At 37.2% G+C, this 22,187-nt stretch overlaps 3 protein-coding genes across 3 annotated transcripts; 1 reads left to right on the top strand and 2 right to left on the bottom strand.

The window, feature by feature from the left end:
* Nucleotides 1–4: 4 nt before the first annotated feature.
* Nucleotides 5–5,700, bottom strand: LOC100175699 (mRNA-capping enzyme-like). The gene is made up of 15 exons (XM_002130800.5): nucleotides 5,479–5,700; nucleotides 5,157–5,240; nucleotides 4,842–4,904; nucleotides 4,573–4,737; nucleotides 4,163–4,320; nucleotides 3,761–3,825; nucleotides 3,386–3,501; nucleotides 2,947–3,115; nucleotides 2,505–2,645; nucleotides 2,094–2,272; nucleotides 1,868–1,937; nucleotides 1,462–1,629; nucleotides 957–1,080; nucleotides 464–553; nucleotides 5–241 (listed from the first exon to the last, which is right to left on the bottom strand). The coding sequence occupies exons 1-15, from the start codon at nucleotides 5,598–5,600 to the stop codon at nucleotides 144–146; spliced, it is 1,812 nt and encodes a 603-aa protein (XP_002130836.2). The 5' UTR covers nucleotides 5,601–5,700; the 3' UTR covers nucleotides 5–143.
* Nucleotides 5,701–6,440: 740 nt separating this feature from the next.
* Nucleotides 6,441–9,928, top strand: LOC100185899 (epidermal retinol dehydrogenase 2). Its single transcript, XM_002130948.4, has 7 exons — nucleotides 6,441–6,676; nucleotides 7,129–7,307; nucleotides 8,101–8,232; nucleotides 8,493–8,605; nucleotides 8,852–8,983; nucleotides 9,228–9,344; nucleotides 9,601–9,928. The coding sequence occupies exons 1-7, from the start codon at nucleotides 6,526–6,528 to the stop codon at nucleotides 9,689–9,691; spliced, it is 915 nt and encodes a 304-aa protein (XP_002130984.1). The 5' UTR covers nucleotides 6,441–6,525; the 3' UTR covers nucleotides 9,692–9,928.
* A 591-nt stretch (nucleotides 9,929–10,519) lies between these two features.
* On the bottom strand, nucleotides 10,520–21,346 carry zf(ring)-14 (zinc finger protein). Its single transcript, NM_001078457.1, is given in 19 exon segments — nucleotides 10,520–12,313; nucleotides 12,606–12,650; nucleotides 13,557–13,604; nucleotides 13,982–14,127; nucleotides 15,332–15,444; nucleotides 15,865–16,033; nucleotides 17,236–17,335; nucleotides 17,389–17,542; nucleotides 17,685–17,799; nucleotides 17,886–18,071; nucleotides 18,125–18,207; nucleotides 18,293–18,357; nucleotides 18,413–18,488; nucleotides 18,545–18,621; nucleotides 18,679–18,791; nucleotides 20,193–20,369; nucleotides 20,426–20,478; nucleotides 20,532–20,683; nucleotides 20,758–21,346. Coding segments are annotated over 19 exon segments (2,640 nt in total). The 5' UTR covers nucleotides 21,326–21,346; the 3' UTR covers nucleotides 10,520–12,113.
* Between the last annotated feature and the right edge of the window lie 841 nt (nucleotides 21,347–22,187).

Genomic DNA, 22,187 nt, shown 5'->3' with positions numbered 1-22,187 from the left:
AGAATCTCAAAAGAAGTTTCTTTTTATTAAAACAAAGAAAAAAAATTGACGCGCAAATAAGATTTCGAACTTCGCACAAAAAAGGATTTGAGTTTCGAAGATAAAAAATTTTGAATATTTTTTTAATTTGCAATTTTTTGATGTTATTTCCTCGGAGGGAATCCCGCTGGAGGAGGCATCACCGGTTCCCCGGTCCTCGTCCTCTTCCTGGATGCGGGGGGTGGATGGTGGTTCGATGATCCTGGGGGAGAAGATGTAGATTAAGAAAGCCAATTTATTAATGTGTTGCATATGGCCTTTCAACAGGCATTTAAATGTTATTCAAGTTGTCTTAGGTCACTCTGATAGAAGTGAACTTTAGATTTATAATATGCTGAGCTGCAATAAAAGTGGTTGGCTGTAAATTAAATCATGAGGTTCATATTTACCACAACACCCAGACAGCTTTTAGCATTATTAATACCTTGGTGATGTTGAACATTGTAAGCATGATGGTCGATCATGTTGAACAACATTTCCTTTGTTACTGGATGCTTTATTGAATCACAAACACCTGTGTGAGGTATATAGTAGTTTCATTATTGTGATTGTTAAGAACTTTCACCTATTTACGGGTTCAAAGCTTGATGCTTCTACCATTGTGTAAGTATCTTTGGGCAAGACACTTAACAGCAATTGCTCCAACACAGTGGTCACTAATGGGTTGTCTAAATTATCAACCATACAGAAACAATCACCTACAAAGTTATATACGTGGTAACTCGTAAGCGAATATAGGGTGTATGAAACAGAACACCCGTGTTTTAACAACAATTACTTACGAAGTTGCATTACATACGTGGTAACTTGTAATCAGGCACAAGGTGTATAACACCTGTGTTATAAAGACTGCCTTTGCCCGGCCATGGTAGGAAATAAGTTCCATCCATACATTAATGTTGTTAATTAATACTCACCAATGGCAGTATTGTAGGAGTTGGGGAAACTTTTATCGGTTCGTTCTCGCATGAACTTCCATGAATCGTTTGCGTATGTGCATTCTATTATCTTGTTGTTGTATTGTTTCAACTCTTTGTTGACCTGCAATGGAAAGTCATGTATGGTTATCCACACACTACAGTAGATATGGGAGTAGCAACCATAAATAAAGTCCCGCAATACAAGGACAGGGGGTTCCAGGACAAGTCACACTGTTGACATAAACGACCTACATAAGCATCCTGGGTGTTGGGTAATGGGACAACTGTAACCTACTTAGAATAGAACAGAGCAAACATAAACAAAGGGTCCCAGGTTCAAAGCACACACAAGCTTAAACAACCCACCTTCATTTGCGGGAAAGTTACATTAAGTTGTAACCTTACGTTATTACCCATATAGAATACAATGTAGGGGTAATGGGCCAACTCTGGCCTCCTCTAAGAAAAACCTCACCCATACAAAACAGACCAACCACCTCACCTTCATTTGCGAGAAGGGTGTATCAAGTTGCCCCACGTACAACAACCCTTGTAACGTCGGCACCAAACCAACACCTGTGACCGATTGAATCTTCAACCTGAAGTCCACACTGTTGTGCGACGATGGTTTCCATTTTAATATCTCATCATTCCTGCCAGCTACGTACCTCTGAACAGAAGTAAAATTTTATTACAGAGTTAAAGTTATTTATAAAAGGCAAGTTTTCAACAATTTGATAAGTTCGTCTTCAATTAGACACACTTGCTGTGTAAGTTCTATGGGGGGCGTAGTGATACAATGTTAGGGTAATGGGGCAACTCATGTTTAAATCCCAGCTTCCATGGCATGCCTCACTGTAGGACCCCACCCCCATAGAATAACAACAAACACGAAACACTCAACTTACATCAATAGGATTTGCTGAAGCAGGTTGGAATATTAATCCATCAACTTCATGCGATACCATGCTGCTGAACCTGGGAGGTTTATATGGTTAATTACCAGTGTTTACACAGAATAGTTTGTATACTAACCCTACCCACTTTAACACTCCCAGCCACCCTGCCTACTTTAACACAAACATGTTAACCTGTGTAAATCACCCTAACCCACTTTAACCCCACCCTACCTACTTTCCATCCAGTAGTTCCCTCGAAGTCTGCACCTCCCAAAACTCCTTCTTCCGCACACTGAAAGGTTCGAGTCGCTTGTCAATCAAACCTCGTCGCATCTTGTCGTGTCGTGGTCCAATGATTTCTTTATCAATGCATTGAAGGCGACGACGGAAGTCACAATCCCCCACCGGTTGTCCCTGCCATCGTAAAACAACCATTTAATAAGAATCTACAAAACGCATGCAAACGTCAAACTGCCTTTATTCATAGGATACACATGGCCCCAATGCATAGTGGGTACCGCGCCTGCCTCTAAACCAGAGGATGTGAGTTTGAGGTTGGATGCCACCATTGTGGAGCTATGGGTCCTTCATTTAACGCATTCAAATTTTAAAAAAAATCACTAATTAGTTTATTTATTAAACTCACAGAGAACTTTATGATGTCATAAATAAGGAACCTCGGCACTTTATTCCCATTAACAACATCGATTATCATTTCCCCGTCAACCAGGGTGTCTCTAAGTGACGTGTTTAAGTCTTTACGATGTGGAAAGTCAAGGTGGAGAATCTGTTACAGTATGATGTCATAGTATAACATCTGATGTCATAGTATAACATATGATGTGACTGTGATAAATTCTGCATATCTAACCCTGATATAGTCAAGTTCGACAACAATCTACGTAACCAAATAACAGTCAGGTTTAAGTGTAACAGACAAAAAGCCCAACGAATTATGAGATAAATATTTTTTGGAATCTTTCTAATGAGTGTTTTTTTAATAGATCAAAAAGATTTATTGGAAATTAAAAATACATTCTATACCCTTCAATCTTATCATCAAACCCTCCACCCCAGCTGTCACTCACCCTAAACACAGCATTATCTCGATCCAACATAAACACCTGGTCCTTCCCATTGATAAGCATGAGGTATCGAGCTCCATCAGCTTTCCAACTGACCATGAAGGATTTCTTAGCAAGAAGCTGGAGGTTGGTTACTGTCATGGAGACGGGTTGTGCACCAGGGAAACCTTTCCTGATGTCATAAAGGGGAGTTGTGATGTCATAATATGTAGTGTTGTATAATAATGATTGATGTATTCAATTTTATATGGATGAGGCTCTATAGTGAGGTACGCCTACGCCATGGAGTCTCGGATTTAGGCCAGAGTTGGTTGATTACCCCAACGTTATATACGCAATAAAAAACTATAAATAGAAGAAAATATAAAACAAAACAAATGAAAATAAAAAGCTGAACATATTCCTACAAAAATAGGTTTGGCAGAAAATTAGATTCGCTTACTTTTTCCATCCACACATGTCTTGTACAATACGTTGTACTTGACTTAATGTTGGTTGTGTGGAAACTTGTTCAACACCAGATATTGTTAAACCTTCAATGAACGTCTTTACTTTCACCTGCAATAATAAACAATGATAATTATATATGGGATATTGGTAAGCTTGTTCTATAAGGGTGAGGTCTTCAGTGAGGCACACCTGAGGCCTTGTTTGTAGGTCTATTACCCCAACACCCAGGGTGTTACCATCTAGACCCCATTACCCCAACACCCAGGGTGCTACCATCTAGACCCAACACCCAGGGTGTTACCATTTAGATCTAGACCCCATTACTCCAACACAAGAAATATATATGCAGACTACAGAAAATACTCACATTAACTTTTCGTTCATTGTTTTGACTTCTTCCTTCCCCGTAAGCTATCCCATCATCATCCATACCTGTACATGTATAATATACGTATCTTATGCTTGTTATAATTATCCATGCACACATGTGTGTTGTGGGTGGCTAATGCTTACCACCCAATATTAAACAACATCACAAATTACTTCTGTTACATTCTACATTGGTGTAACAGTGAATTATTACTGACGTAACAAAATAATCTATGTTTGATACTGATAGACGTATGTGTGCTTGGGCAAGACCATTTGCTAATTGCTCCAACCAAGTGGTCACTAAAGGGTTGTAGCACCCTGAGTGGAGTAAAATACATTGCAAAGCACTAAGTGTTTTGTTTCTATGACTGCCACAAAAAATCAAATAACTTCAAACCTTCTGTGTCGTCTGACTCTGTGTGCCATGGTGGCAAAGGGGGTGGACCGGGGGCGTCGTCTTTTGAGCCGTATCTTTCAAACAACTCCTCAATATAATGAGCTTTCAATATTCCAGGGGGGCGAGCCTCAGAAAACGCTGAGTAAGCGGCTTCGATGCTGTGTCATAATAAATAAGTTTTAGAATTAGATAATAATAAAGGTTTATGCTCCATTGGTTACATTGCAAAAAAGTAATATTATTTTAGACTTTTTTTATTTTTATTAGGTATTTTTTAACCATAGATTGTTTTAACAACTGTTGTTTTGTTGCTAATTTCCTTCTCTTCATTGTTTAATTAATTTGATCTACGATATTGTATTCGATTAGATAAATAATATTCATGTACATTAAAACTAATAATCCCAAACCTCCAATCCAGTTTCTCAACCAGGTAAGCACATATAAGAAACCCTGTTCGATTATATCCATGCGTGCAATGAACACCAATAATTGTTTGTGGGTGTTTCTTTAACATATTTTCGCAGAAATCAACAAATAGTCGAGTTGTTTGTTCGTCTGGAGATTCACCATGACTGAAAGATTTTTGTTTGTGATCAATTGATGTACTGCTACCTGGCAAGGGTACTGGACCCAGATGGGCCATTTACACGCATAGTAACATAAAAACAACATTTACCCTCGACATGAAATCTTTTGGTGGATAATCCCTTTGTCTTTGAAAACATTCTTGTTGTAGAATCTATAAAAAAAAGTGGTCGTACATTAATTAGTTTTATTTTTTTTTTAACTTATTTATTTTTGCATGGTGGGGCAATAATAGTTGCATACCACAGGTATTCTGTTACGTACAGCTTGTGCCCGGTTACAAAATGGACACCTAAACCCAAAATGGACACATAAACCCAAAATGGCAACAGCCTCGAACCCCTAAACTCTTTGCAACAGGCATGCACCCCAACCACTAAGACATTATGTATTACACCCTATTCACCTGTCTGTGTTGGTGAGATCAATTGTAACCGACATCGTAACTTTCAAACTGGTGAGGTACATGAACAACATATCAGGGTTGAACCTGTGGATTATAAAATAATTTTAAAACTGCTTTTCTGTATAAAATTAATGCTGTGTAGTGCATACAAATTATTAACGGACATTTTGTATGCAATGTATTGAGAGGCCATCAGCCATCAGGGTAACATTGCTCAGAATAATCTTACAAGAATTCTATACCTTTTTAACAAAATAAACTACGATTTTTATGGTAAATTCTAAAATCCTATAGCTTATATAGTTTATACACGTCACTAAACCTGCATTCTTCTGGGACATCTTTGTTATATTTTGGGCCAAGTGGTGTCTTGAATGGCAGGAATAACCCAGCAACCAAATTTCCTTTTCTTGGGCAATGAAGCCATCGCGGTGGTAACGACATTCTAGACTTTATTATCCAAATCCAAAATTACATTTCTTTGTATTTTTATTAAACTGGTTTACAAAATTGTCTGCAATTTTACAAATTTAAAATGTATGGCTGCTTTAGAACAGTATAGCCTGCTATGCATTATAGAATAACTAAAAGCTACATCTAGGTGAAATTTAGGGTGTTGTACCTCATCTACTAGCCACTACAATTTACTACAACAGTTGTTTACTAGTTAAAAGCAAAATAATGGCTTCTATAGTTTCCATACAAACATGTATAATTTATGCATGTGAAGATACTTTGTCGCTGCCTTTTTCTTGCATTCTCTCCTTCGCTCGATATTCGAGAGACTCTCATTTATACTTTTTAAAAAGAAGGCGAAAAAGAGAACGCGAGAAAAAAGAACCCGCGCTGGTTTGAAATTGAAGTTTTGTGTCATTTTGCAAACACACGCGGAGTAATGCAAACATTATGTTTGTTTATCGTTAAAGCATAAGAACAAAGTTCACATTAGTGTTTGCGTTGCCTTTAGGTGTAGGTACGGTGTTGGTAATGTTACAATGTTGGCTTATACCGCATTATAATATAGTAAATATGTACGATTTGTGATGTTGCAAAAAAACATGTTCTTGTGTTGAATATTATAAAGAATATGTTTTACGTGTTCTATTGTAACGGAGAGTGTTCAGCTTTTAGTTATGAGTTTAAATAAGGGAGATACCAACAGTCTCTTTAAATGACGTTGTAGGAAAACATTTGCAACATACCATTATGCCTAAAACACTAGTTTAAGTCGATTAATACAAAGTTATAACTTAGCAAAGTACTTGCTTATGAACCTAAGGAAGTTATCTATATTTTTGTTCCACAAAGTACGAAATGTGTTGTATCCACGCAGTGCTGTAGTATAGGGCCAACACATTATCGTAGCAATATGGACTTTCAAGATGTGGGCAACTTACTTTGGGCATTATTGGTGTCTTTGTATTATTGTCTTGAAGCAATCGTGATGTTTTTTGTTCCCACCGGCCGAAAAGTTGTTCGTGGGCAAACTGTATTGATAACGGGGGCTGGGAGTGGAATCGGTATGTTGATGATGTTGTGTTTAATACCATAGTGTAACATTAGTGGTGCGTTTGTGCATAAACTGTTGAAAATAGCCTGGGCAGGGAGGTAGCTTAATGTTAGTATTAATATATTTTATATCATACGTGTAAATTCTTCCCGAAAAAAAATTACATACGTGTTAGCCCCTTTTCCCGTAAAAAAAGGTGGGGGGGGGTTTTTTGTGTTATAACAACAAAAGGATAAATAAATTACATTAAATAAACCAAAGTAAAAGGTATATTGCATTCACCAAATTAATCAATGAAGTTTCCTATGCTATACTATAGAACTAATTTCATATAAAAAACAATATGCAAGAGTAAATAATTTACATACGTGGTAACTTGTAAGTGGGTATCAGGTGTTTGAAACAGAACACTCATGTTGTAACAATGCAAGGATAAATAAGTTACATTCATTTATATTCCAGGTCAAAGGTTATCGGTTGAGTTCGCAAAGTTGGGTTGCACGATTGTGGGCGTTGATATTTCAATCGTTGGTTTGGGTGAGACAAAGAAAAAGTTGGAGGATTTGAACATGAAAGTGAAATATCATTGCTACAAATGTGACCTGAGTGATAGGGAACAGATATATGATGTTGCAGATAAGGTGACTTGTTACGTTGATAATGTTTCCTTATCATGTAAGAAACCATTAGTGCCAAACCCTGGATGGTATGGTGCCATGGTGGGTAGGCCTTTCTGAGTTCTGTAATGTAATGGTTAGTGGTTACTGATCATTACATCCAATAAGTTAGATTTGTTTCCAAGAAATGTAGATGGGAAAAAAAAAAAAAAAAAAAACCCCCCCTTTTAACATTGGGGGTTAAAAATTTAAAAAAAATTTGTTTAAAAAAATGTTTTTCCCCCCCCCCCCCTATGTATTAAAAAAAAAAAAAAAAAAAAGGAAAAAAATTTTTGGGATGGGGTTTTAAAAACATGTCACCTTTCAGTATTATATTTGATTAATTACTTCCTGTCAGTGACAGTTGAGCTAAAAACCAGTAAATATAAATTTAAGGAAACTAGACGACTAGACGTGCTGTCACCATGTGCTCTACACAGGCCTCACGGTTTTTGAATTTTTACTGGAACTTAGGGCGGCATTGTTAAAATAATGTTGCATTTATTTCATATAATGTCCCCTATGTTTTTTATGGTGTATGTTTTGCGCCTGTACCATGCCTATCTGGGAAACTAGAGATATTATAATTCGACCATATCCAGTGTTACAACTTTATTTGTTGCATTATTACTTGTTTTTATTATGTTTCACACCTAGACTATTAACATAGGGTATTATAATCTATTCCAGTCTGGAATATAAGCGCGCTCCATTACGCAGCCAGTAACACAGTATATACACCACCCCATACCCCACACACAACCACCATGTATTGCAGGTAAAGTCCGATGTTGGCGACGTCGACATCCTGATCAACAATGCTGGTATTGTTACCGGGAAGAGGTTGATGGATTGTCCCGATAAACTTATGATCAAAACCATGGATGTTAATGCGGTGGCTCATTTCTGGGTAGGTGTGGTTTAAATATGGTAGCACCTTGGGTGTTGGGATAATAGACCTAGTAATATACCTACATCCTAGGTCTCAGGTGTGTTTCACTGAAGACCTTAATATTTAAACTACCTCAGTGGGCTCGAGACTCTAAGTGGTAGCATATATTGCTTTTAGCTTTGAAATAACAACCATGGATAACATTTATGCTTGCTATATGTATCTTACCCACTGATAAAGATAAACAACCAACAAACTTACTGTGGTTGTCTTACCAGACAATCAAGGCGTTCCTTCCTTCAATGTTGGAGAAGAATTGTGGTCACATCGTAACAATCGCTAGTGGAGCTGGTGTGTTTGGGTTGCCTGCGTTGCTCGACTATTGTGCTAGGTGGGGGTTTGTGTAATTATTCAAACCTATTAAAGCTATCTAAAATACTAAAGGGTTTGTGTACTTAGTTAGACTGTGAAGTGTAAAGTGTCGGTCAAATTACAAATTTGCTCTTATTAATGCCCTTGGTGGGGTATCAATTCAAGGTTATTGTTTTGTTGACACTTCATAAAACTAGTTGTGAAAATATTTATTTATTCACTAACTTATTAACGTGTTTTACTTCAAAAATATTTTTCCCAACAGTAAGTTTGCAGCAGTTGGATTGTCTGAAGCTTTGGATCTTGAGTTGTGGCAACAAAGAAAAGATGGAATTCACGTGACCGTGGTTTGCCCCTATTACATCGATACTGGAATGTTTAAAGGGGTTTCTACTCCGTGAGTGGCTTTTGTAGCTTGGCAGTGAGCATGAGGTGTATATGTATAATTACACCATGTGTTTCTGGTGTAACATGACAAACCTACTGTAACACTCATGTCATGTTAAAACACCATTTGCTTCTTGAAAATGCAATTAAATACGTCCAATTTTTCTGCTGTAGTTAACAAACGATTACGAAACTTCATTATACTTAGGTTTTAATAACTCCAAGTAATAAGATATCCTTCCAACTTCCAACAGAATTCTCCCGATATTGAAACCTGAATATGCTGTGAATCGAATGGTTGATGCGATATTGAAAAACAAACGAATGTTGTTGCTTCCAGGATTCTCATACGTCATGTATGCTTTAAAAGGGTATGTGTTATATTCTATATGGGTGACGTCCCTGTCAAAGGTCTGCAATTTAAGCCAGATTTAGACCATGACTTCAACACCCAAAACTAGTTCTACTTGCCCCCATGTGTCAGGGCAACGACAGTACATGCTTATACGGGTTATGGTATATGTAATTATAAACAGAAGCTATATTTCAACTCAACCCCCTAAACCCGCCATGATGTGTCCAAACACTCCACAGAGTCCAGTTTAACCAAACTTGATGTTCCTTTAGTTTCCTTCCATCTAAAGCTATGTATGTGATGGGTGAAGCTTGTGGGATAAACACAAGCATGGATACATTTATTGGGAGGAAGAAAGAGTGATTATGATGTCATAATCCCTTCTATGATGTCATTTGACAGGCGCTACATCCAGCGTTACCTTTTCAATCAAATTTACGAATTATTATTTTTAATTTTTATAATCATGGTTTGTAACAAAATCATTAATAATTAATTTATGAAATTCATGAAAAGTAAATTCATTATATTTCCAACTAAATCAATAAAATTGACAATATCTATGCTACATCTTCCTGTAATACAACATGTGTTATCATATATAAGAAAGCACTTATGTTATAACTTGACAGTGAGCATGAGGTGTATGAATACACCATGTGTGTCTGGTGTATAAGAAGACACCCATGTTACAACTCGACAGTGGGCATGAGGTGTATAAGTACACCATGTGTGTCTGGTGCATAAGAAGACACTCATGTTATAACTCGACAGTGGGCATGAGGTGTATAAATACACCATGTGTGTCTGGTGCATAAGAAGACACCCATGTTATAACTCGACAGTGAGCATGAGGTGTATGAATACACCATGTGTGTCTGGTGTATAAAAAGACACTCATGTTATAACTTGACAGTGGGCATGAGGTGTATGAATACACCATGTGTGTTTGGTGCATAAGAAGACACTTATGTTATAACTCGACAGTGAGCATGAGGTGTATGAATACACCATGTGTGTCTGGTGTATAAAAAGACACTCATGTTATAACTCGACAGTGAGCATGAGGTGTAAGACACTGCCTAGTAAGTAGCTTTGCTGTATTCCTAATACTTCACTCCTAATGTTACATATGCATTGTCAACCCATGATGTCCGCAACCATCCAAGCTACAAATAATTCAACATGTCATGCTAAACATGGTTGTTTTATTAAGCAATTTATCCGAATATACGATCATATAATTAAAATTCAATTGAAAATATTTTTAAGTGTGAAAGAATTTTAAATTGAATTTGAGCATTATCACACCAAGCTACTACTACTACTACACACTATGTACAATGCTTGCTGGTAACACAATGTTACCAGCCAACATAGATATCGCATTTATGCAGCCCAACCCTTTCCAGTCTGCAAGTTACAACCAACAAATTAATGTGAAACTGTACAGAAGTTAAAGATACAAACGTTCGTTATGAAAAGCATATCTAGGGGCGACAGATATAGGGGATATAGGAGCAGATATAGGGGCGACAACATACTACAATATTTGCCTTTGAACATTGTTCAAGCTTCACATATGGTAAACAATCATATGTTTATGATACGAGCATAATAAGATATGGGGTCGTAATAAACAGTTGATGGTTCAGTGTCAATCATAATGTTTGAAGAAATAACGATGAACATCAAAATAAACAATTGTTACGACACAAACAACATAAGATTCAAACTACTGTGACATGAATTATTATTTACATCGATCAGCAAGTCAGTGGAAAATTAAACAGGTTGTAGAAGTGTTGCAAACAGAATGTAAACATTTTATGAAGCAATCAATATTAAGATGACAAATGATAACAAAAATTCAACTCCCATTTTCACGAAGCATTAAAACATCCATAGTTTTTGAATACGACTACAAAGTTATTATGTGTTGGTTTAGCGGAAAAAATTTTAGGCGCATCCGAAATTTACAAACGGACCAATCTTAGTGACTACGTGAGTTGAGGTTTTAGGATTCATTTAATGCCAACCTCAAATATTCACTGTCGCATAAAATGTCGTCTAAATATTTGATATAAGGTCCGGGTAGATGCAATGTACATTCCCGAGATGGGATATCTATGGGATCCAATTATAGTATATATATATAATGCAAGCGTATATATGAACGTAGTTGACTATGGACAAAACATGGGAAAATTGGGGGTATACAACTGGTTAGACAAAGTAATTAGTGAATAATAAACACAGGAATTAGTTTACACAAAAATTGTTAGTTGTAACTTGCAAACTCAGAAAGTTAAGTTTACGAGAATATGGTTTAAACCATTTTAAAGAAAATTATTTTAAATTAAAAATTTTAATAAACGAAAAAATAATCCAAACTTAAAGATTTTTTTCGCAAACTTAGTTGGATGAAGAGAAATAAAGTTTGTGATGATGAGCAACAAGTTTCGTGATTCCATCATGTGATCTGTGTCATGTAATGTTTATCATCTGATCATATTGTTCAGGTTTCATCATATGATGAATGTTCTTCAGGTTAATCATATGATATGTTTTTCAGGTTAATCATGTAATCTTTTTCTTCAATTCTTTCACAGGAGCGCTGAAGCACATAATCCGTTCCAACACGAAATCTCCTCATGACGATCATGAGTATCAATTACTAAATCAATGGTTGTACTTCAAACACAGAACATAGATAACATTATGGCACACACGTTGCATTCACAACACAACTCTTCCCTTCAAGCTGCTGCATAAATGCGATATCTTAAGACATGTAAGTTTTAATTCCTCTCTCAATCTTGCTACGACAAATCGGACATTTGCGTAACGCTTCAGCGCACTCTGTACAAGTGCACAGATGACCACACGGCACAAACACGATGTCGGCAACTTTATCCAAACATATTTTGCATTTTCTTTCTTCTTGTAATTCTCTTATCCTTGCCTCCATTGAGGGAGTTACATCTGAAACAAACAAGAGACGCGATAAAATTATGAGGAGTGTCATTGCCCCGCCATGCGAGGATAAATAAGTTACACACGTGGTAACTTGTAGCAGGCAGGAGGTGTATGAAACAGAACACCTGTGTTATAAATAACGACTGTTGTTGCCCCACCATGCGAGGATAAACAAGTTACATACATGGGAACTCGTAAGCTGGCGGGAGGTGTATAAAACAGAACTTTCGTGTTATTACGACTGTAAAACCCCACAAGGCCGGGATATATAAGTTACATTTGTACTTAGTTTCCAAACCTGGTGGAATGCTTATCTCTGTCTCCATTGATTCATTGGTCCTTTCTGTAAATCATAATGAACAATAAAGATAAATAGTAGGAACATTTAGATAATAAATATTAATTATATATTAACACCTAAGCCACCACCAAACAATATTGGTAATGATTCTTAAACTTTTAATTCCAACTTTATTTCTGAAAAAACTTAATGAAATGTCGGTCAAAGGGCTTAGAAACAAACTAATAGAATATTAGGATAATTTGCTACTGCTTCAATACTAATTGAATAAGCTTTATTACATCATAACTACAGTCTATTACATCACAGTACTATATCTAGTGTTGAATGTGTGTGCAATGCAGTGTAACAATCAGCATTGTGTTAACAATTACTTACAATTGTTACGGTTGGTCATTCAATGAATGAGATGTTTTATCAGGAAATCCAAACCCAAGGCATGAACTTTTACCACCAAAGAAACGTAAATTAAGAAACATCTTTATTATTTATTAGTGACAACTGATCATATCACGATAAAATGGTTATTACGATATTAAATATGTTGCAATCCTGCCTTGTGTAATTGCTCGCATGTTAATCTGTCTGAACTTTTGATTAAATTAATAAACTGTTCTGATTGCAACAACATTCATTAATAATAACACAATGGTTAAAATCAAATCAAAATGATGTTAAAAACATTGAAATTGCAGTAAAAAGAAATCTCACCCCAAAAAATCCCCCTCCAAAATTCCCCCCCCCCAAAATTCCCCACCCCCCAAAAAATCCCCACCTCCCAAAATCCCCCCCAATAAAATCCCCCACCCCCCAAATACCCCACAACACACAGCAACATAAACACATCATGTGCGTCAGATTTCTATCATGCTCAGCAAATTAATATCTAATTGAAACAAATGCAAGCTTTCCATGATGCAATAAAGATAACTATGATGTCATAATTACCTCCTCCAGTTGCTGTTTCTGTTTGACCGGTCTCCATTTCGTTTGTTCCTGTTTACAATGAATACTAATTAATAATTGTTGTTGAATGAAACTTGTTTATCCTTGCGTGGCGGGGCAAGAAAAGTCGTTATAACACAAGTGTTCTGTTTCATACACCTCGTGTTCTCTTACGAGTTACCACGTATGTAACTTTGTGGGTGATTGTTTTTCCGCATAGCTGACAATTTAAAGTTTTAACTGACCCTTTAGTGACCACTGGGTTGAAGCAAATGCCGTTAATGTTTTGTCCAAGGACACATACACCCACAATGGTAGCAGCATCAAATCTTTCAGTTATGATGAAAGTGCCTCACCACTTTTCCATTACATAGGTCGATCAAGAATATACCTTAACACAATTGTTACATTGATAACATCATAATCACCTGGTGTTTTAACAGTGGTTGTTTGTGATGGTTGAGAAGCGTTTGTTTCATCATCATCGTCACTGTTCGGCTCATTCTCATTAGCTGTGATGTCATCAACCAAATCAGCAACTGACGTGTACAAGTTTCCTCCCGAAGTAAGTCGCCTGTTGATAATATTGCTGTGTTTATACAACTCATATAACATGAGTGTCTTCTTATACACCAGACACACATGGTATATTCATACACCTCATGCTCACTGTTGAGTTATAACATGGGTGTCTTCTTATACACCAGACACACATAGTGTATTCATACACCTCATGCTCACTGTCGAGCTATAACATAGGTGTCTTCTTATACACCATACACACACATGGTGTATTTACACAGCTATATTTATTATAAAGGCTCTGCCTGCCAGATGTCTCTATTTAAAATGTCTCAAACCCCGAACTATTGGTTTGGAAACCAGTTTCGGTTTTCCACAGAACCAATGCCCTGTATTGATATTGTGATGTAATTGAAACTTCCGTATATATACGGCTGATCAAACCAGGAAGTGAAAATGTTGTAAATGTGGGAGAAGCTGTGTAATGGTTGTGAATATAAGGCGTGGCAAATACATGGATAGCTCTATCTATCTGTATCTGTCTATTAGCTTCGAACACAAGGCTTATAGATACTTGTTCATCTATTTAGAGTGTGTGTATAATGTTACCTTACAGCTATAAATAATTTAAAGTAATCGTTGCAACAGATGGCGCAACTCTATTTAAGTTCGTCAGCTACTTGTTATCATTTTGTATTATGGTGAAACGTAAGCCCAAGTTTTTACACCTATATGTTATTATTGTTTTGTAAATTTCAATTCTATACCACAATCTAAGCAAAACTTGTACAAAAACAATATTATATCGGCGTTACAGCCTTGCAACTAATATTTAGTTCTGTATTCATTTATAAGTAGTAGGAACTGTCTGTGTGGTGGTGATAACATTCTAGGAAATGATAGTGGTTGGTTGGGTATTTCCGTTGTTGCAACTAACTGTTAGAGGTCGTTGTACTTTGTGTTCATTGTATATTGGGGAAGGACAATGGTTCAAAAGGAAATGAACACAACACACATAGTTCACTTAACAATTGAAAGAGTGGCGCAACATTTAAAAAAAACGTAACGCTTGACTAAAGGATAAGCCATGAAATTACTCAGAAATCATGGCTTTAGGTCCGAGATAGCGCACTTACACATACACACATGGTGTATTCATACACCTCATACACGCACGGTGTATTCATACACCTCATACTATCAACCTATATACGTTGTAACACACACAATAGAAACACATTGTAATTTCCACCAACCTTGTCACTACACGTCGTATAACAGAAGTTTCAAATCCCATCTCAGTGGCTGACTTCACTAAATCACCAAGCATGAATTTGTTGACTTGTTCCTGTTGTTTTGCTACCTCAGCCTGTGTGATTATTGTGTTAGTAATATTATTAAAGTAATGGACAAATCATGGCCTAAATAAAGATATCTTGGCTTGTAAGGGAGTTGGTATTTTTTTTGGATTGTTTTGAATATTTTACTGTATGGCTGACAGTTTGTAAAACTCAAGCAGTGTTAAACAATTGTCCTTTAGCCTGGAGGCAAGCACTTAACCACCATGCCATAGCACTGGACTAACAACTTTAAGTTTTATACCAGCTCCAATGTTTAACATCCAACCCTTGTACCAAAATACAAGTATATCTTTCTATTACTTTGCCATAGCACCGGACGGGTTTGCCATAGCACCGGACGAACAGTTTTAAGTTTTATTGACATCTCCAATGCTTTACCACAGTGCTGGTATGTGTTCCAATTTCCATTAAGACATTGAACAAGTTACCTTGTGGTCAATAATCGGGGGTGGGGGTGATGGGGCGCGCTGGTTTGCCCCCGGCACACGTGGGGGAACGTCAAACGGACCCCGAAGTATTGGGCGGGGTAAGTTGGGATAAAGAGAAACCATTCGGTGAACAAAGTCTGGTCCTTTTCGTTGCAACAAGAATTCGCATCTGGTGGATATTTGGTTACAATGAATGTAACTTATTTACCCTCGCATGGCTGGGCAACACCAGTCGTTATAACATGGGTGTTCTGTTTCATACACCTCGTGCCCGCCTACTAGTTACCATGTATGTAACTTATTTATCCTCGCATGGCGGGGCAACGACAGTCGTTATAACATGGGTGTTCTGTTTCATACACCTCGTGCCCGCCTACTAGTTACCATGTATGTAACTTATTTATCCTCGCATGGCGGGGCAACGACAGTCGTTATAACATGGGTGTTCTGTTTCATACACCTCGTGCCCGCCTACTAGTTACCACGTATGTAACTTATTTATCCTCGCATGGCGGGGCAGCGACAGTCGTTATAACATGGGTGTTCTGTTTCATACACCTTGTGCCTGCTTACAAGTTACCACGTATGTAACTTATTTATCCTCGCGTGGCGGGGCAACGACAATCGTTATAACACGGGTGTTCTGTTCCATTTAGTGTCCAAGTTACCACGTGTACAACTTTGTGAATGATTGTTTAACAAAGTTCGTTATACTAACAAACCAAACAATGAGTGCCAGGCACTATAAATATTGGGAAACTTAAGGACAGTTGACAGAATCCATTCAATGAGTAACTTGAACAAACATGGATAACAATTTATGTTTGCTTTTCTCTCTTGAGCTGATAGAACTAATGAAACAAAATATATAATCTTATGTGCACATTATACTGTTGGAGACAATTTCCAGACACTTGGCTATGCCTTTACAAAGAAATGTCTACACTTTTCACTGTGGTGACATATGACGGGGAAAACCCTTATATTTTCCCACCACCTCTCTATGTCTACTGTACTGTAGCTGTGCGCGGTACAGAATATGGCTCTTAATATTGAGAATTCTAGTGACTATTCAAACAGTGTTGTTTACAGCCAACGGTTAAACAAAGTTTCTACCCTTTGTTGTTTGACATTCCACAGCAAACATTCATTAAACAGATGGTAAAGTTTTATATATGTAAGGTTTATATATCTTTGTACCATAAATTTTACTATCGTAATATAACACTGCTCAATTGACTAACTTCCCAAAACCCATTCTACAAGGTTATTAACTCGCAATAAACTTAAAATGTTCAGCCATGAACTGTGCAATAGGGGTGTCTAAGTATGTGAGTAAGGCTTCCCTGAACAGTAAATTTATTAACTCACGTTGGAAACCACTTTGCGTGTTCAGTCCATGGTTCATCATCTGGATCCCAGTTCTGTAAACCTCCGTTACAATACCAGCACTTTACACGATCTCGGTCACCTGAATATATTTGCTTTGAATATTAACCTTATACTTGTAACATAACAACTCACCAAGGAAAAAGAATCCAGCTTTTGCTATTTGTCTTGGTGATGCACGAACATTACTTGCTGGCCAACGATGATCAAAAGTTTCAAACCTGCTTTCCTCGTTTCTCATGTAAGGACTTACAGGGTATTGGCATCGGAACATATTCATCAAGTCCCGCTGTTACATAAACTGGTTAGTAAAGAACCCACCCCGTAGAACATTTGCTGTTTGGTACACTGTTTTTTTTGCTAAGAAGTCACAACAGGGTTGTACACTGCTATCCATAATAATGCGATAAAGTGATCAACGAAGATCTCACCATTTCAGTCTCATTGGGATCCGGAGGTTCTTGGATTCCTGGTCCACGAGGAGGGATGGGTTGTGGGGGGGGAACAGCTGATGCTACGTTCCTTGTTTCTGTTCCTTGCACCATCCTGTTAACAATTTGTCAATTCATTTTATTGATTGCTGGGTTAAGTGTCATCATGTCATCATCCATATTCATGGATCAACAACAAACCTGCAATGAGGGAAGTGTCTCCTGTGTTCAGCTGTAATATTATCCCCATAATTCCAGTTGCGCAACACTCCTCCACATGAGAAACACTGGACTCGATCCAAATTACCGAGGTAAAAAAAGCCTGAACGAGCCAAATCACTTGCGTACACTGTTCGATTCTGTGCAGGCCAGTTCTCATACGTTTTACTGAAAAAAAGAATGAAAGTTTAAAGTCAAAGTAACTTTGAAGTGAAACTCACAATCTGTCGGATTCTTTGCGTAAATCAAGACTTCTAACAAGTTGTTCATGATATGGAGAAGCTATGGTGGCAAGCTCAACTCTCTGCGGGAATATTGCATTAATTATTAGGCTGATATACCAAAGTATGTATAAAACGTGGTATTATCTACCAAAGTATGTATAAAACCTGGTATTGCGACGCTGGTCTTGTTGGTTCCACAACACGTGCTGTTTGCATCGGCGTACTTTGGTCTGGTGGAATATAATGTTAGAAACGTAAGAATCACAAAAGTGAATCTAAACTCACTTGGCCCACTCTTCATTATCATACCAGCAGGCACAGGGCGCGCCGTTTGTTGCACCGAGATATTTTGTGAGCCCTGCTACAAGTGAAGGTTATGTTAAAATGATAAATAAGCTTCAATACCAAGTGACATACCCTGCCAAAGTCTCGGAATAAATCCCCTCCTGCCCCAGTTGAACCAGATGGTCGCATAAAGTTGCCGAACAAACCACCTGTAACCAAACCATGTGATCTATGCAGCTAATGATAATCAATAAGAAATATTTTACCAATCGGTTGATTTCCACAATCTTGTCCAAGTATGAACTCACAATTACTTCTGTGCCAACGCGGAGACTTAACATCATCACCAACACACCAGCTTTCAACGCAAAGTCCGCAACTGTTAAAATACAGTGTTGTACAAATTATACTACTATGTGCCTTGTGAATATTATTAAGTGTGAAAAATACGATATTCTTTGTTAACTATGATCTGAATATCTTGTAATATGATGAAGTGTTTTAAAACTACAAAGTTTCACCACAGTGATGCAATAATGGTTGATGATTTGTAGAACATATGACTCATGGGAAAGTTACAAAGCAAAATTCCCGCCTACCACTGAAGCACGAAACACTATGTAAGGATATAGTGGATAGTCTGTGTAGTAACACAATTACTGAAATAATTCAAGGGAAAAAACCATAAGACCATCACTAGTTGATACTAACATAAACTAAAACGAAAAGGTGGGAACGAAAGATTTCTTGCATTGTAACTCAATGAAACACGCAAGGTTGGTTACCAAAGAGTCGCAAATCGAACAAAACATTTCAGTGTAACTCAACCAACTGTATAAATACTTGCGCACAACAAAACCAAGAGAAAAAGGCAAGGGAGACAGCAATGTTGAGTTACGTTGAAATGGTAGGAGGGCAAATAATTTTAAACAATACAAGTCGAATGATTAAAAAAAATGTAAAGTAACAAACTATTCAATATGACATTTCCTTTTTAACCTCCAATATTGAGAGACAACATCAAACTGCGTTGCCAAGCGCCGTGTCCTTGAAAGAGAATGAAAGAAAAAGGACACGGGTCGTGCGAACAAATTTTACGGTATTCCCCTAAATCGAGAATGTTTATGGCGAGTAGCACCCATGTTGATATTCAAAAGTTGGCTTGTTTAAATTTAAACAAATCCAAGGTTGGTGTCGCGGATCATGTGTTTTATTTTGGAGTATTCCACCAGAACGAAAGTTTTTGGAGCGAGTAGCGAACAAAAGACTAGGCTATTTGGCGAGGCGTATTTGTTTTTTCAACAAACTATTATTTGAATTCAACTGAAATAAAGCGAATCGACTCGACAGTTCAAACAACATGAAGCACAACGAGAAGGTTGGAACTTTTTATAAAGTTAACGACGGTTCAAAGTAAAATATTGACATTTAGACTTTGGCGGCGGAACATGGCTGCATGGAGGATGCTAGAAACAATTTTGCGATAAACTAAAAGTTTCAACTTTGGGGTTTTCCAAATTTTACTCAATAGGAGGTAAATCCCTGATGGGAATTCACCCGCTGGGAAAACAATATTCCGATAATCGCAATAATACGCTCGGAAATATCTTTGTTGGTTTACTTGTGGCGCAAATGGTTTACTTTACACAATGACAAACATTTATTAAAACCAGTTTTTAATTTCAATAACTTGTATTAAAAAGTACATTGGTGGATATTGCAGGTTTTGCTTCAGAAATCTAACTTTGTTTATGTTAATAGTGTCATTATATTAATTTACCAGAAGCACTTGACCCTGTCCTTGTAGCCAGTATAATGGAAGCCAGCAGCTGCCAGATGTCGTGGGTTTACTGGAGTATCTTGTGGATATTTCATGAAAGTGCTGAGTCTGTAAGATTCCATCGCAGCATCACCCGGTGGAATGTAAACGCTGCGTTGTCCGGGGGGGTCCCGGGGTCTGTTGTGTTGTCATAATTAACATAGATATTTTAAAATCATATTATTTATAAATACCTGTCGTAAATACTGCCGTCATTCTCAGTATCTGAGTCTTTGTAATGCATTGTCTGCAGAAGAAACTGGTTGTTAAATATCTGTATTCGCTGTTTAACGAAACTACCTGTTGCAAGCAATGTAGTTTTCCTTGTTCTTCCTTTGTAGTGATTTGGTTGGCCAATCTTTTATTTGCTTTTTCTTCAATATCTGATGCACCCAACTCAATAGAAAGTTGGCGAATGAATTCATAAAATTTTACCGGTGATTTTGATTCAACTGATAAAGAAAATTAAACAATTAAAACCTACAAGAAGATAATAATATGTTCATTACACAAATGCATTACGTACGTGGCAACAAATAAGAGAGAAATTGTTTCATCAATTCTCTTTTCTTGATCATCATGTCTCTCCATGCAGAATTAGGGAGACGTGAAAATGTAGCTGAAAACCCGTCATACTCTGGGTTAAGAAGGAAGCACGCTGTATGAAGAGCTTCCGATACGATGTGTTGTTTTCCTCGAATACTTTTCAACCAATGCTTGAAGTCTTCATACTTCATGCAACTTACACCATAAACTGCAACCAAAATTTGATCCACTTTTGGCGGCTTTTCAAAGCTTCTCAACCCCCCCAGCGCGTCTTCAAATATTTCTTTCAACGCTGCATCATGGGACGCTATATAATCCTCCCCCTGCCCCACTAATGCACCATCAACATAATGCAAACATTCAATCAACGTTTTAATTTTGTCGTAGTGCTTTGAAAGCCCAAACGTCACATATTCATCATGTAGAACGCCGGTTCCACGTAACTTCTTTACAATTGCTTCTTTTATGCTTTCTGGCTTCTCTGTGCTTGGTTGGTTCTCAGGATCCAAGTCTAAATCCAATTGAATAGGAATCAAAACTGATGTCATTATAAGCAAACTAGTTATAACTGCACTACACAAAAAAGGGGGTTATTTTGCAGCCAAAAAAAGGAATTCGTAAATCGTAATGACGTTTGTCTACCAAATTCAAACAGTACCCCAGTAAATAAATAAAAAGTAGACTGATTAGCATCTCCATATCTTAGCAACAAGAGAGCAAAATAGAAATTACATTTTTAGGTTGCAAATATTAGTTTTAATGCAAAGTACCCCAAGTGTAAAAAAACATTTTATTTTTGGTTTATACAGAAGGTTCTGTTAAACTACTTTGAAAACATTGGCACATGTCTTGGTTTGCACATACCATCAGTTTATTGTTAGATTGCAATGATTATATGTTTTGCAGGTATCCCTCAGCCCAACTAGAACGATGTCTGGTCCTACTAACTTTGAAATGAATCGCGTGTGTTGAGTATTTAGATCGTGTTGTCTTTATCGAGTAAAACTATTCGTTGATACGTCATTATCCGTTTAGTAATCTTGCTAAACTTGTAAGCAGGCACGAGGTGTATGAAACAGAACTCCCGTGTTATAACGATTGTCGTTTTTCGGCCACGTGGAATTAATAAGTTACAACCAATCATTCATTCCTTCAATTTGCAGTAGCCGATTTTCTTGTAATATAGGCTTGCCATGTAAAGTATTAGGGTGTTTGTTTCATTATATAAACGTATAATCCACTAAAACATAGCGTGTTTATCGCCCATTATTGTTTCGTCACTGTGATGTCTCATTATATCCTTTTAATATAGTACTGTGGGGGTAGACGGGGCACTTTTAGCTCATAATATCCAAATATCCTGATTGTGTTTTAAACAATTAACAACGGTCTATGGAAGTCGTGAGATAC

This window comes from Ciona intestinalis, unplaced genomic scaffold (assembly GCF_000224145.3).
Source record: "Ciona intestinalis unplaced genomic scaffold, KH HT000161.2, whole genome shotgun sequence".
In the NCBI taxonomy this organism is placed as follows: Eukaryota; Metazoa; Chordata; class Ascidiacea; order Phlebobranchia; family Cionidae; genus Ciona; species Ciona intestinalis.
Note: the sequence above shows the minus strand (reverse complement) of the source record. Positions and strands in the feature narration are given on the sequence as shown.

Bases quoted from the DNA above. Each gene is read 5' to 3' on its own strand.
- LOC100185899 (XM_002130948.4), top strand. From the start codon at position 6,526: ATGGACTTTCAAGATGTGGGCAACTTACTTTGGGCATTATTGGTGTCT. The intron at 8,233-8,492 runs GTAGGTGTGGTT...TTGTCTTACCAG, and splicing joins ATGCGGTGGCTCATTTCTGG to ACAATCAAGGCGTTCCTTCC. The intron at 9,345-9,600 runs GTATGTGTTATA...ATGTTCCTTTAG, and splicing joins GTCATGTATGCTTTAAAAGG to TTTCCTTCCATCTAAAGCTA.
- LOC100175699 (XM_002130800.5), bottom strand. From the start codon at position 5,600: ATGTCGTTACCACCGCGATGGCTTCATTGCCCAAGAAAAGGAAATTTG. The intron at 1,630-1,867 runs GTAAGTTGAGTG...ACTTCTGTTCAG, and splicing joins CTTCAGCAAATCCTATTGAT to AGGTACGTAGCTGGCAGGAA. The intron at 1,081-1,461 runs GTGAGGTGGTTG...TTTCCATTGCAG, and splicing joins CACCCTTCTCGCAAATGAAG to GTCAACAAAGAGTTGAAACA.